This window comes from Poecile atricapillus, chromosome 3 (assembly GCF_030490865.1).
Source record: "Poecile atricapillus isolate bPoeAtr1 chromosome 3, bPoeAtr1.hap1, whole genome shotgun sequence".
Lineage (NCBI taxonomy): Eukaryota > Metazoa > Chordata > Aves > Passeriformes > Paridae > Poecile > Poecile atricapillus.
In genome coordinates, this window is record NC_081251.1 from 19,012,107 (window position 1) to 19,026,251 (window position 14,145).

Here is a 14,145-nt window from a genome sequence, read left to right on the forward strand (position 1 = left end):
TCACTTTAAAAAGTCACTTCAAAAAACTTCACAGTATTTTTAGGTGGTTTTATATTTGTATATAAAAATAATTAATTATTGCTACTAAAAACTTCATGGAGGTCCAGAGAGCACAGCTATTATGTATGTCAGAAAAGCATGTTATGTAAAATCAGATTCAGTTCTGAAAAATCATCCTGAAAAACCCAAAAATGCATCTAAGGTTTTCGGGGAAATGTGCAGGTAAACAGTGCTTTAGTTCTGACTATATGAGAGATGTGAAAAATCAGTAGTTTTACATCTCAATTATTTTTTAATTGTCAGCTAGTATGGTATTTTCATCAGCAGAGAAAGGGATTATATCTTCAGTAAGTGTACAGCTGGGAGTGACATGAACATAAGTAGCTCCTTTGAATTGTTTCCTTGATATTTTTTACAGTATGGTTTATTAAAAAAACAAACAGAAGATGTATACTTTGGATTGTTGGGTAGGGTGATCTAATAATTCTTGAGAAATTTTTTACTTTTGAGCTTGTTTTTCCTTTGAAACCAGTTGCATAGTGTGTTGGATGATGGGCTTATGGTATAGGACACAGCAGGCAGTGGTGATGGCAACACTTTCAGTTGCTTAGGTGATGGCAGGAATTGTTGTCATCCCACCAACAGGCTTGGATAATTCTGTCAAAACACTGAAAAAATGTTATGACTGGGATTGATCTGGCCATATCCAGAGTTTTATAATGTTAGCACTGACAGCTGAGTTCAGCACTCCTTTCAGATTCAGAAAGGTAGGGTAGATGAGAAGGGTAGATACTTCTGTGATTCAGTTCATGTTTTCCTTAAGTGCCTATTTAAAACTGGTCAGGTCAATCATGGCCTGAAAGTTCCTATTTTTTTCCACTGCCTGTATAGGAAGCCTATAATGACTAGGTCAGACATCTGAAATTTGGTGAGATGAATCTTTTATTGTGGAAGTCATAAAAAGTGTTTAAATCATAATTAATTTATTAAAACATTCAGAATTTAGACCATATTGGGGATGAAGGTGCCTGGGCAGAATTGAATTCCACTCCAAATACTTTACTTTTTTCTTTTTCATGTTTGGGATGTCTCCCCTTCCCCCATTGTTAATTAGTAAGAGAAACCTTTAGACTTTGAGAGGTTCTTTGTAATCAGCCCCTGGGCATATCTGATGGAAGCCCAGTTTGAGTATGCAGCTGGTTAGACCTTTGCCTGTTTTTAAAGGGGGAAATGTTCTTCACATTTGGTTTCACTCTGGATTACAAAGCATAGGTGGACTGTAGAGTTTTGTAAACATGGTGCCACATGGGTGGGCATTGTACCAAGCAGAACTATCTAGTTTTGAAGCAATGCAGCTTTCCCTTCATTAGTGAACAGATTGATTTGATTAATTTTAAACTGATGATCTTTATTTCTCCTGAAAAGCTAATGTGAAATGAACAGTCTGGGTTATGTGACTCATCTTCAAATGTACAACTACTGTAAAGTTTAGATAACAATGGCCATTTCTCTCTAAGTAAGTTTTGCTTAAATTATTGGTAATCTGAAAGCTAATAATTGTGTAGCATGCTTATAGCTCTTTACATCTTCAAAGTGTTTTGCAAGTGAATCACAACACGACTAAATTTTAGCAGCAAATTTATGTTTATAGAGAAAATGAATTCAAGGGATAATGTAGTTTAACCAAGGCCACAGAGGAGTCCTTATCAGAGCCTGCATGAGTTTCTGATGGTTAGTCCTATGTATAAAAGCTACCTCTTTCCCTCCTTCTCTTTAGCATACGTTCTCATATATATATCTATCTATATAATTTCCCATGTAGTATGTCTCTTATGTCTGTTTAAATGTGACCTGCTATTACAAGACTAGCATTTTTTGAAAATGACAAAAATCTTATTTGTTCCTATGATTTTTGAAAGATACTTCTAATTTGGCTATTTCAGTGATACAGAGTGTTCGCTGTGTTAACATAACACAGTAGAAACTGAATTATTCAATTATTTGCTTCCTTAAGTATAGGAAAATTCTTGCGTGTCTTGGATACTGTAACAAAGTAACAATGGATAAATGCTGAATTTTTAATGACCACCACTGACTACTATATTAATAATGAAACTCTTGAGGAACAGTTCACAAATTTATTATTAGTGGATAGCTTGCTAGTGTAGTGCTACTATGTGTTCAAAACAAAAAAAAAAATGTGATGAATGTTTAGCATTCACTTCACTTAAAAAAAAATCACACCCTGTGCATTATGTGGCTTTCCTGAGAAAATTCCATCTGTTATGATTTAAGTGAAACACTATTTCCTTTGCAGTAAAAATAACGCCATGATTTTTTTCAGTTTTTTAGAGAAAAGGAGGATGACATAAGCTCTAGCAGAGACATTTTGCTTTCAGATTCTTCTTTTGAACCCTGCCTGCCTACCAAAGCAGCCCATGGTTCACAAATGGGCTGTGCTCATGGGAGCAGATTATTATATGTAAGTCTGTTCAGACAAACACAGCTGAGGAGCCTGGCATTTAAATGGAGCCCATCACAGAAGAGCTCTGTCTAGGGCCTGACCTTTTTTGTATAGCTCTCTAATCAGCATGCTAGTTGGTTATTGTTACACTGTGCTATAAGGTATGATCTCCATAGTATCCATTTCCATCTTAAGGGAAAGTAGTTGCTGGAATATGCATGGATGTATCCTCTGACCTTGACTTTTAGTTTTTCTGAAAATACATAAACTTCTACATTTTGGAGACATGCTCACACTTCCTTGCATTTTTATAAACACTTTTAAAACAGCTCATCTGGGAAGAGGGTTGGGAAGATTAGTGGGCTAATAGGGCTGCTTTCCCTTACTGCTGTAATACCTTTGGCTGCGAGGAGCATTACTTAAAAGCAGCAGCAGTGCTGCCTTTTGTTTAGATAATGCTGGACATGAGCATTTGCTCTTCTGTGACCACCTGTGGCTTGTGTCAGTCAGTGCACAACTGGGCATGACTGCCCACAGTGGGAGCAGGGAGGGGTGTCTTTGGTCCTTTCTGGTTTTGTGAAGACTTGTAGGTACTCAGGTTGTTTGAAGGAGGAGGGGGGATTTTTCACTTGTACCTGTTTCCATTTAAACAGCTATTGCTTCTTGCCCTTGTGCAAGTCATGGTAAAACTAACACATGACAAACACCTTTTTTCTCCTATTGTGCTCTTGTCTTTGGGATGGCCAGTGCCATAATATTGCCGGTGGTGTAGGAGGAAATAAAGCTTTTAGGAAGCATGAGGTGCTTGAGAACATACGGGTGGTGCTGTGGCCCAGAGGCCACTTGATCTCCAGTAACTCTGGGGAGTTCTAGACCTTAAAATAATAGTTCCTCATGTAAATAGGAAAAGGTCCCCATTGCCTGTCATTAATAAACATGAATGAGCTGAGCAGATTGTACCTTTTGTCTGACTATATATGTGGGGTAAAAGCAGTGTTTCTGTGTTTTTATCGTTTTATAAATCCAGCCTGTTTGTCAGAACAATTCATGATCATGTCATGCAGATTTTTACAGGAGGTTATTTCATACGATCTCACACATGTAGCATATATAACTCACGGACAGAAATCAAGAAATACAGCCATCATTCTTATTGCGGTTTTTTTTTTTTTGGCATTGGTTACTGTTCCTCATTATAAATTTCACCTCCAGCAGTTTGTTTTCCTCTTCACTTATGCAGAATGCTCCTTCTTTTGAGTCATCCTTGTCATATTTCTTCCCACAGCTAAACGCTACTGTAAGAATTCAAGTCCAACCAGCAGCACAACAAGCAGTTATGCCCCTAGCAGCAGCAGCAATATGAGTTGTGGTGGAGGCAGCAGTGCCAGCAGTACCTGCAGCAAGAGCAGCTTTGACTATACTCATGACATGGAGGCAGCACACATGGCTGCTACTGCTATTCTGAATCTCTCCACCCGCTGCAGGGAGATGCCTCAGAACCTCTCCACTAAGCCTCAGGATCTCTGTGCAAGGGTAAAATTTAGTAAATCTGTTTGTTGATGAAGATTTCTCTTAACTGTACTTGCTCTGTGGCCCTGATTGAGAGAAAAGCTTAGTACATCTTGCCTTTTTTTTTTTTTTTAACCTCAAAATTAACATAATCTGGGGGCTCTGCTAAAGCAGGGAGGAAAAAAAAACAAAAGAAAGATACAAACTGCTCACAAGTATCGCAGAAAATCATGATGGTTTTACAAACTAATAATACAGATACCATGTAATCCTTTTTAAAATTTGTTTCTTACTATAATTATAAAAGATGTTTGGATTGCTCAAGTGGTGTTAATTTCACTACAGTTTGGGTATTGTTTTTTTTGCAAAATTCAATCTGGTTCATACATTTGGTGAAAGAATTAAGATTTAACTCTGCATTTTCATTTAAAAGTCACAAATGGGACCTAAGCTTGTAAGATTCAGTGCAGAGAAATCTGTGGTGCTGTGCCTGTCTTTCTTGCCTGTCTGTGACACCGGAGTTCTTAAGGCAATGAATGCATAATGCATTTGAAATGAGCAAATCCCCCAGCACAGGTGACTTAAAATGTGCATAACAGTCTTGCAGTGACTGATGTTCTGTATGTTCATAGAGCTTCAGTATATTATAGAATGGCCATACAGATACAAATAAAAGCTTTTGTCATTAAGCTTTCTGTATTAAGGAAAAAAAGTGCACTATTTATATTTGTTAAATATTAAGGAGATTTCATTTTTAACTTTAAAGTTTTGGCTCTGATAGCCGTTCAAAAATGACTATTTAACATGCACAAGCAAACAGTACAGTGCTGCCTACAGAAGACCACTAGATGGCTGAGCACACAGATGCAGTGCAGAGGAAACATTTTTATTGTGCTTGTAGAGATTTTGAGCTGGCAGACATGTTCTGTTCTTCTCCTATAGACAAAGGTTTGCTTTCCCTTATTGTGCCTCATATTATGATCATTCATAACAAACTAAACCTGTAGCAGTAAGTATTTGTAATAATCATACTCTAAGCCAGAATGAACTTTGTTTTCAAATGCTGCTTTTTTATATTAATTTATTTAATACTGTTCAAAGGGATATCTCTTTCTACCATGTAAATAAATGCAGCTCTTCTCTATTCAGTATGATGGGAGAAGTTGAAATATAATGCTAAAAATCTTCTGCATCTAAGCCAAAAAGGGCCTCTTTCCTAATGTGTCACTGTATTGTGGCTGAAGGAATGAGTCTGAGGAGATAAACAAATATTTTCTAAATTAAATTAGCTGGATAGAAGCAATTAGGTATAAGCTCTAACAAAAGGCAGTAATTCAGAAAGAGAGATTTGCATTCACAGTGGTTTCCTGCAGCTCTGTTGATACTCAAGAGGAGAAAAAGTCACCAGACATACAAGGGTCAGTCAGATTCACATTTGTTTTGAAATCAAATTTCTCATGGAACACTCCATTTTTGGAAAGATGAGGGATTCTTTATGGGCATTGTTATCTTATCTGTCCTTAGTTTTTAAATTTTATACTCATTTTAAGATACCTTATTTCTCCTCATCTAATATAATAGACAACCCTTGCTTGTGTCATCCGATTTTTCACAGTACCAGTTGTCACAGAAATTGGCACAAATTATTATCAAGATAGATATGTGAATTGTTAGTACATGTTCATCTGCAGGGAAGGATCTGTGAAACTTAAATGTGTTTCCTCATTGACAAATGGTGTCCAAAAGGACTTCTTTGGGTACCCTACCTTCCTGTTTAATTTTCTGAGATTATCTATTCAAGCATTGACTGCTAATGTAAAAGAAAAAAAGAAACAAAGATTATTTGATGTTAGCTGGGTTTTGTTTCTCTAATCAACTAGACAGATGCCAGGACTGAAAACAAGAATTATGCAGATGTTACATCACAGGTTACTTCACCTGCCACAGAATAAATCAAGAACATAAAGACAACGGCAATCTTTAGGGCTTTCTCCTTTATAGATCAGATTTTGCACCTGTGTGCTGGGTGGCAGGAGTGGTACTGAAGGCTCTCCCCTTTCCCCCCAAACTTCAAATTAGCTATTCAGGAAGAAATCTACTTTAACAGCATTAATGTTGTGTAACAGCATCATGCTATGTGTAGGAGGGGGCTCAATGCTTACAATCTATACAGGAATGGAAAAGCATTTTATCATTCTGCTAGGCAATCAGATTGAAGAAGAGGTAGCAGTTTGCCAGTGTGAAGCTGAATTAACAATATTTTTCTTATTTTGACAGAATCCTGATATGGAAGTCGATGAAAATGGGACGTTGGATCTGAGCATGAACAAGCAGAGGCAGCGAGATGGTTGCTGCACCATTTTGACCCCACTGGAGCCAATGTCCCCACAACGACAAGCTGTGATGAACAACCGGTGTTACCAACTGAACGAGGGTGACTGCTGGGACTTGCCAGTGGACTACACTAAAATGAAGCCAAGTAGGATAGATGAAGATGATTCCAAAGAGATTAATGTATGTCTTTTTCATCTATATAGTTATTGTTACAGTCTAATTTTGGTAATTCATTAATTTTCTAAAATTTGGAGGGAAATAGGAAGCAAAATTAGTATGTGACAAAACTGGTTTTCTACAAAAGGGACTTTTCTGCTGGTTAATCTCTAGGACTATATGATGCTGGCACACATCTGATCTGTGACTAAGTTCCATAAGACAACATTTGAACCATGAATGTGAATCATGTTTTATAACAGCATCATCTTGTTAACAAATATTTTCTGCAGTAAAGATACTTTGCTATATCCAGATTATGTTACTCTGTATAAGAAGTTGACATAACCATGCAATACTGGGATAATCAGCTCTGAAGACAAGATATTCTCCTGAATTTGAAAACCATAAATGATGTGCTGAGTATTTGAAAGCATGTATTACTTAGAAATCAATTTAAACAAAGCAGCAGAATATAATGTAAGCTTCCAACTATTTCACCTAATCTTCTTGATTACTTACATGCTCTTGATAGCTCTGTGTAAGGGCCTGTATTAATGGAATACTTTCTTTCAAGAATACAAAGACAGGATATAAGAAATCAGTGTTACTTTTCTACTTATAATACCAAGGCAGCAGCAAAGCCCTTTAAACAGAAGAGGCAAATAAAGAAAATATGTCAGTGAATTTTTATTACTTTTCAAAACAGAATAGACAGGACACTGAAGAGGTCTGCAGACAAGGCTCAGTACTGCTGCTTTTTTCTGTGAGGTTTTAACCCTTACCCATTCTGCAACTTAAAATCCTTCACTCAATTCAATTTAGTTGTTTGAGGACTTCTAGAGATTGATTTTTCTTGGTTTATAGCCAAAAATTAGGCTAATCATTTATGTGTAGCACATCTCTTTCCAATTTTAATTAAACCATAAAACTATTCTCAGTATCCTTTAAATATATAACAAAGTGGCATTTTCACTGGATACCCTGAATGCATTCTAGCTTTGGTGATACAGTTTTGCTATTAATTTCACTGAAGTTGGCAGGAAATCTGTCACTATCAAGGAAATGTGAGGTAAAGCAGGGTGTTTTTTCACACTAAGAACTCCCTGCTTCTTACTATGTTGTTTATAGCACCATCTGCAGGAATCCCTGAATCCCTGCGTTCAGCCACTGCATTCCTCAAATAGATAGGTTTGAATTTCTGAGCATCACTAAAGTTAATTACAAATTATATCATTCTGTCCTGCCAGACAGATCCATTGAGATTTGTCCCAGACTGAGTTCCTGTGTGCAGATGTTAAGATTGCTTCTCTTTCATCTTTGAGGTGTTCTAAATGCTGAAAAATGCTGTTTAAGATGTCTTTTTGATGCATAAGATACTGCATTTAGTCATCTTTTTTGCCTTTCCTCTATTGTGCAGTGACTTTAGGGAAAAGACCTGAGTCTTTAGAGGAAAGAAATATGACATATATAGAAAAAGCTGGTGCTTTTCCTTTTTATTTTTCTAGTTAAATAAATACTTCACGTATTGTGAAGTCTTCATCAAAATATTCAAATACTATTCAAAATTTTAGTATGTGAAAGAATATAAAATAATTTCATTAACTTCCTCTGTCAGAACAAGATAAGGAGATACCATCTGATGACTCTGCTTTGCACTGTTTTGTGTAAGTTGTGACCTTATCTGGCTGAAATTAATGTGTATATATTTACCTGTAGCCGGAAGATTTGGATCCTTTCCAAGAGGCACTTGAAGAAAGAAGGTATCCTGGTGAAGTTACAATCCCAAGTCCTAAACCCAAATACCCTCAATGCAAAGAGAGCAAAAAGGATTTAATAACGTAAGCATAATGTGAGGTGAAATTATTTATCTCCTTTTAACTTTTTCTCTCTTTGTCTTTTTTAAACCAACGAATACATATACGCCTTGCAGTATGAGCATGCAACATTTGCAGCATATAAATGTTTCAAACTGCCAGTTAAGTAAAGTGATAAGCTAACGTGTATTTGCTTGTTCTTAATGATGCTATATTGTATTGAGACGCCATTTTCATTTAAACCTGTTCATTTTGCAGCTTTTCGATTAGGATGCTTAAAACCCCTTGCAGTCATTGCAGCTAAACTGGAAACAATGAAACTTTTAAAAGTTTTTTTTTAAACATACTTACTATTTTGGCTGTTTTTGTTTTTGTTTGGTGGCAGATGTCCAACACCAGGGTGTGATGGGAGTGGTCATGTGACTGGTAATTACGCCTCACATAGAAGGTGTGACTTCATTTTTTTCATGGTGGATTCTGTCTTTTCAATTTATTGTTTTCAGCTTACCTCAACAATGCTGTCAAAGTAAAACGTTGAACTATGTGTTAACCCTTTGAGTAATATATGTTGATCTTAAAAGCATGCTAATTTGTGTGTTGTATAAACGTCTTTTATTTTTAAATAGATTACTAAAATTTCCAAAGTATTACTTAAGCATTTAAGTAGTTAACCCAGGAATCTCCAATATTTTTGTTATATTTTTCTAGTTCATAGAGAAACAAACAAACAAACAAGAACATTTACAGTATGTAATTTTGAAAGTAATATTGATAACTAAATATATTCAGAGGGTTAACTATATTACAGAATTCAATATTACAGCACTTGCCCCATCGCTTTTCTGCATTACAAACTTTTACTTTTTAATTTTTATGTTGTGTTTGTTTGGGAGTGTTCAGTTAATGAGAAGATTAACATACTTGTATGTCCTGCCATGTCTTACAGTTTATCTGGCTGTCCCTTGGCTGACAAAAGCATTCGGAGTATGCTGGCCACAAGCTCACAAGAACTCAAGTAAGATATAAAGAACAAATATTTTCTTTATAAATATTTATTTGACCTCAAACTGTGTAAAGTATCAGAAGTATCAGAAAATAGAAATGCTGTCTGGAGAGCTGCTGCAGAAGGGGCTGATCCTACTTGGAACATGGATTGAAGTCTCTAGAAATGCCATCCAGGGGGGCTCTGTACATAAGTCTGTTGATGTAGTATGTCCTTTTGTGTGCCCATTAGGTGATAGGGATGACAGAACTTCTGGAATTACATCTTAAAGTATGAATTCCTATTTATTTTTTTTCTTAACTTGGAGTTTGCTAGTTAGAGCAGAAAATTCCCTTACAATTAGACTGATGAAACAATCCTGATTACACAAGCAGTAAAGCATTGCAGTTTCTCAGACACAGTTTGAGGGAAAGCAATTTGTTTTTCCCGAACACTTGCACAATTTTCCCCAGGTTCGTATCATTGCTACCAGCCTAATGCATTTTCTCATGTGACTATGTTTTTTAATGTTTACTTAGTTATCTCCTGCTTAAAATGAGTTTGTTACAATTCCTTTCAGTTCTTTGGAGTAACAATTTTGAACAATAAATATTAGAGGATCATGAGACTTAACTTTGCTCTGTCTTCTTGCACATATGCTCTACTGCAACTCTCTGTGTGGAAGAACTATAGCAATAGCATTTATTAGTGCTATGACAGGGCAGTGCTTCTGGTAATTTGGTTAAGATGGAAAAATGTTCACAAGAAATGAGGAAAATTCTGTAGGGAAAGTATGAATGGATATATTATGCTGCCATACTGCTTAGCAGCATTCTGTCTTTACAATACATTTCTTGACTTCAGTACATACACTGATTAACAAAAAACAAACAACTCTTGATGTAAATCGTGGGAAAAATAAGAAAGCAAGCATGAGAAAACTGCTGGAGTAAGATTGGTCTCTAGTTTTACCTAATCTAGTTGTTAGAAGTAAATAATACATGCAAAATTTACATCTGATTTCCCACAAAGCAAAAAAAATATAATGTTTTAAAACTATTAGTTTAGGTTATGCTGATATATGCTGCCAGAAGAATAGGTGATATGCAAAAGGGGATGTAAATGAGATCAGGGAAAACATTTAAGTATAGGGAGAGAAAGACATGCACACCTCAAGGAAACTCAGATTGGACCTGGATTTTGGTTTGGGATGGGTCAAATGGTAGAAGTTTGAGGAAATATGAATGCAAAGCAAATAAGCAAAACACAGTCAAGACTCTTGAGGCGGCATGAATATTTTAAGCAAATATTTTGCTGCTTTATTCCTTTATAATGTTTCTACTTATCTTAGGAAGCTGTTTCTGTATTACTTCATCTCCTCTGCTTTTCTCAAACATCTGCATTCAAGGCTGCCTGGTAGAAACCAGGAAGAAACAAATCCCAAAACACCTAAAATTGAGATCCCATTTTTATGTCAGGCGACTTTCTCTACTTATTTCAAGTTCTTCCTAAGCAAAAAGCAAGATTAAGTTAAAGTAATATTTTTAGGCTTATTTATAGTAATATTTTAGGTTTAAAATATATTATTTATTATTTATTAGCCTAAATTATTAATTTAGCAGTTATTATACCAGTTGAACACATAAAACTCTTAAGTTTCAAAATGACAGAATTTTAAGCAGGCTTACTTAAGTCAGTTCTCTTTTGTATTTGCACTATATGGCAATTCTTTGTTTTCTGATCATGTATTTTTCCACAGGATAACAAAGTAAATCATTGCATAGGGCAGATAGTAATAATGGCATAAGCAACTAATTAATTTCTTCTTTTTTCCTTTATTATCCCATGTGAGACCCTATCTGTTATTCACTCGAGTTTTCTCAAACTGCTCTCTGAAGATAGATATATTGATTCACTCACATATTTTTCACTACCATCACATCTGAGTGTTTCCTAATTAACTGACTTATAAAATATTTTTTTTCATCTGCAGTTATATAGTTATCTGAAGTAAATAGGGTTGGTATTATCCTCATTTTAAACCAGAAAAATTAGGTATATAATTTTGATTGCTCAGTTGGATACTTTTAGGACTCAATTTGTCAGTTTTTTGTATTGTAGAGAACTGTACATGATCAAACCCTTAAATTTTCTCAGAGGTTTGGGAATTTAGCAGATTTATGTAATGTAATTGACCCTTTGTGAACAGGGATGAACTCTGCAGAAAAAGCAGGAGAGTCCAGTTCCAGAGCAGCCACACTGTCCTTTCTCCTATCCCAAAACTCTGATTAGTCCCAGATTCCATTTGGTCCATTTATTTGGTCCTGTTTTTCTTCATCATTTTTTCTGCGTTGTTCCCTGTCTCAAGCTCCCCTGTCGGATCAGCCCATCTCCTGCCTCCATCACATTTATATTTTTATTGTCCTCTCTCTCTACATCCTGTGAAGCTGGTACAGAGACAGAAATAAAGCATCTTAGCATTTCCCACATATATTTGAAAGCAGGGAAGTAGGAGTCCTGTGGATGGCAGCATCCTTTATACAGCTCTCATTTATGCTCTTGTTCTCTGCTTAAGATGGAAGAAGATGTGATCATGTAAATGTAATGTGCATGCACAAAGCAGCTAAACAAAAGCTACACAAGAGAATTTGATTTTGAAATTTTTGAACTGTGAAGAGTTTCATTTACATCTGTTATATTTCTGTGTGTGAGGTCTGGGAGTGTAATTACCTTGTTTCTAAAATGAGGAAGCAGAAGCTGAAAGCAAGCAGAACTTCCATGATAAGGGATGCTACTGGCCATCTGTCAGGTCACCAGCCACCATGGGAAATTCTGGTGTCTGCTCTATGGCATAGGCTGCTGTCGTAGCCAACAGCAGCAGAAGCTTTAGTGATCTGCATGGACTGGCACCAGGAGGAGATGGGGAACAGTGCTGGGATGTTTCACACGTATTTGCTGACAGCAGAAGAGTAGTGAGAATCAGTAACCTTGGCTCCTACCCCAGGCTGTAGAGGGAAATGTATACACATTTTTTACCTATAACCCAAGCTGAGATCCCTTCTGTCCTATCCCTACCAATCTGTACTGTTCTTATCTCTTCTTCGTCTTTTATTGCTTGTTCAGTTTTTCAGTGGAGTTTTTTCCATTCTTCCGTAAAGATTTCAACCTTTGTAAAATTCTTGGCAAATACTTGTTTAATGTATAGGGTACAGGGAAAAATTGATAGCGTAGTAGTAGAACTGATAGTGCAGCATTCAGCAGCAGGAATTACATTTCTGGACTGCATAATTTGGAAAGATTTCATATTTTATGGCTTTACCATGTATCAAATATCACACATCTGCTGGTAAAGCCTTCATATTACATTTTACCGATACATCTCTTTGGGTGTTTTTTACAGCACATACAGATAGTGTTTAATGTAGCTTCCTAATGAATTTTGCTAACACACTGAATTTTTTTTGTATCCCAACTAAAATATAAAATAGCAGACATTTCAAATAATATTCATTAATAATATCGGTCATATAATATTCACAAGCAAAATAATATAAGTATCCTAAAAGGTTAGACGAATATTTATTTTGCTTCACAGTCATACTTACTGTATTGTCTTTTGGAAATTGTGGCTCTAAGATTCCATTACTCACATTTCCTGTCTCTCAGAATAATAATGTTGCAACTTTCAATTAAGTTGTTCCAGGGTCAGTATAATTATTCCTTACCACCCATTCTTCTCATCTGTAAGGGTTCTTGCTCAGGTTTACCATGCAGATTGCACAATTTTTCATTTTCGCCCAAAGCTCTAACAGAAAAATGAGAGCCTTTGTGCATAGTTTGTCAGCAGATTAAAGCTGTTACAGCCTGGTCAGTGATCTCCAAATAACTGAACAATATCTTCTGCTTTAGTTCTCAGTTATTTATGCTGGGAGAAAAACAAAACAAAACAAAACAAAACAAAACAAAACAAAACAAACAAACAAACAAACAAACAAAAACAAAAAAACAAACAAACAAAAAAAAAAGAGTTGACAGCTTTAAAGCTGTTCCAGTATTAAGATTTTGGTTATAGTACTTCTGAAAAGCAACTAATTTTTAAAGGAGCTAGAAACACTATACTAATGAGTAAAGTTAACTATGATGGGAAAGCAGTTAACAGCCCATTCAGTGACAGCTACCAATATTAAAGTATTCATTCATCAAATTAAATGTGATGTGATCTTACTAAAGGGCTTTTACTTATAATTTTTTCTTTATTTCTTCCTTATCATAGCAGGTTTTTCTAACAGTTACAATTACTTCTAAACTGTAATACCACTGTGGAGTTATAAATACTGTTAAAAAACATTTTGAAGCACTTTAAATCTTATTCAAAACAAATTTTAAAAAAAACAACTCAACAATCCAAAGCTAAAATTAGTTATGGTTTTAAAAGGACATATTTTGTTCATAAATAGATCAATACCAGGTAAAACACAGCTTGCTGACTGTGATAATTTCTACTCGGTGTCCTGTGAATGTGGGAATCTGAGAACTCAGGTACCAGAGACTCCCAGAAAGTGACAAGCTTATTTCTACTTCATGCTACTTTGATGTAAAGATAATCACAGTTTTCCAAAGAGATATACATATATATACACACATGTACATATATACCTTATGTATATAGGTTATTATATTATGTGTATAAGCTAAGTGTTAGCTTGGTCTGCTGTGGACCTAAATATCCCATCCTCAACATCTACCCTTGTTGTGTTGGGTCAATTTTCTGCCAGAGAATCCCATTATTGTTTACTCTGAAGAATCTGATCCTCTGGAAGATTTACAGTTCAAACAGATGCTTACAAGTTTGGATACTTCCTGATACTGTTGTAGTGTGCCCA

General features: G+C 35.7%; 1 protein-coding gene across 4 annotated transcripts in view; it reads left to right on the top strand.

The window, feature by feature from the left end:
* Positions 1 to 14,145, top strand: part of MYT1L (myelin transcription factor 1 like) — a 127,814-nt gene that overhangs the window by 63,285 nt on the left and 50,384 nt on the right. For all 4 annotated transcript variants that reach the window (XM_058835117.1, XM_058835116.1, XM_058835113.1 and 1 more), the window contains exons 10-13: positions 3,750 to 3,997; positions 6,251 to 6,487; positions 8,183 to 8,304; positions 9,227 to 9,295. In XM_058835117.1, coding sequence (XP_058691100.1) covers positions 3,750 to 3,997; positions 6,251 to 6,487; positions 8,183 to 8,304; positions 9,227 to 9,295 — 676 coding nt within the window. The remainder of the gene's footprint in view (positions 1 to 3,749; positions 3,998 to 6,250; positions 6,488 to 8,182; positions 8,305 to 9,226; positions 9,296 to 14,145) is intronic.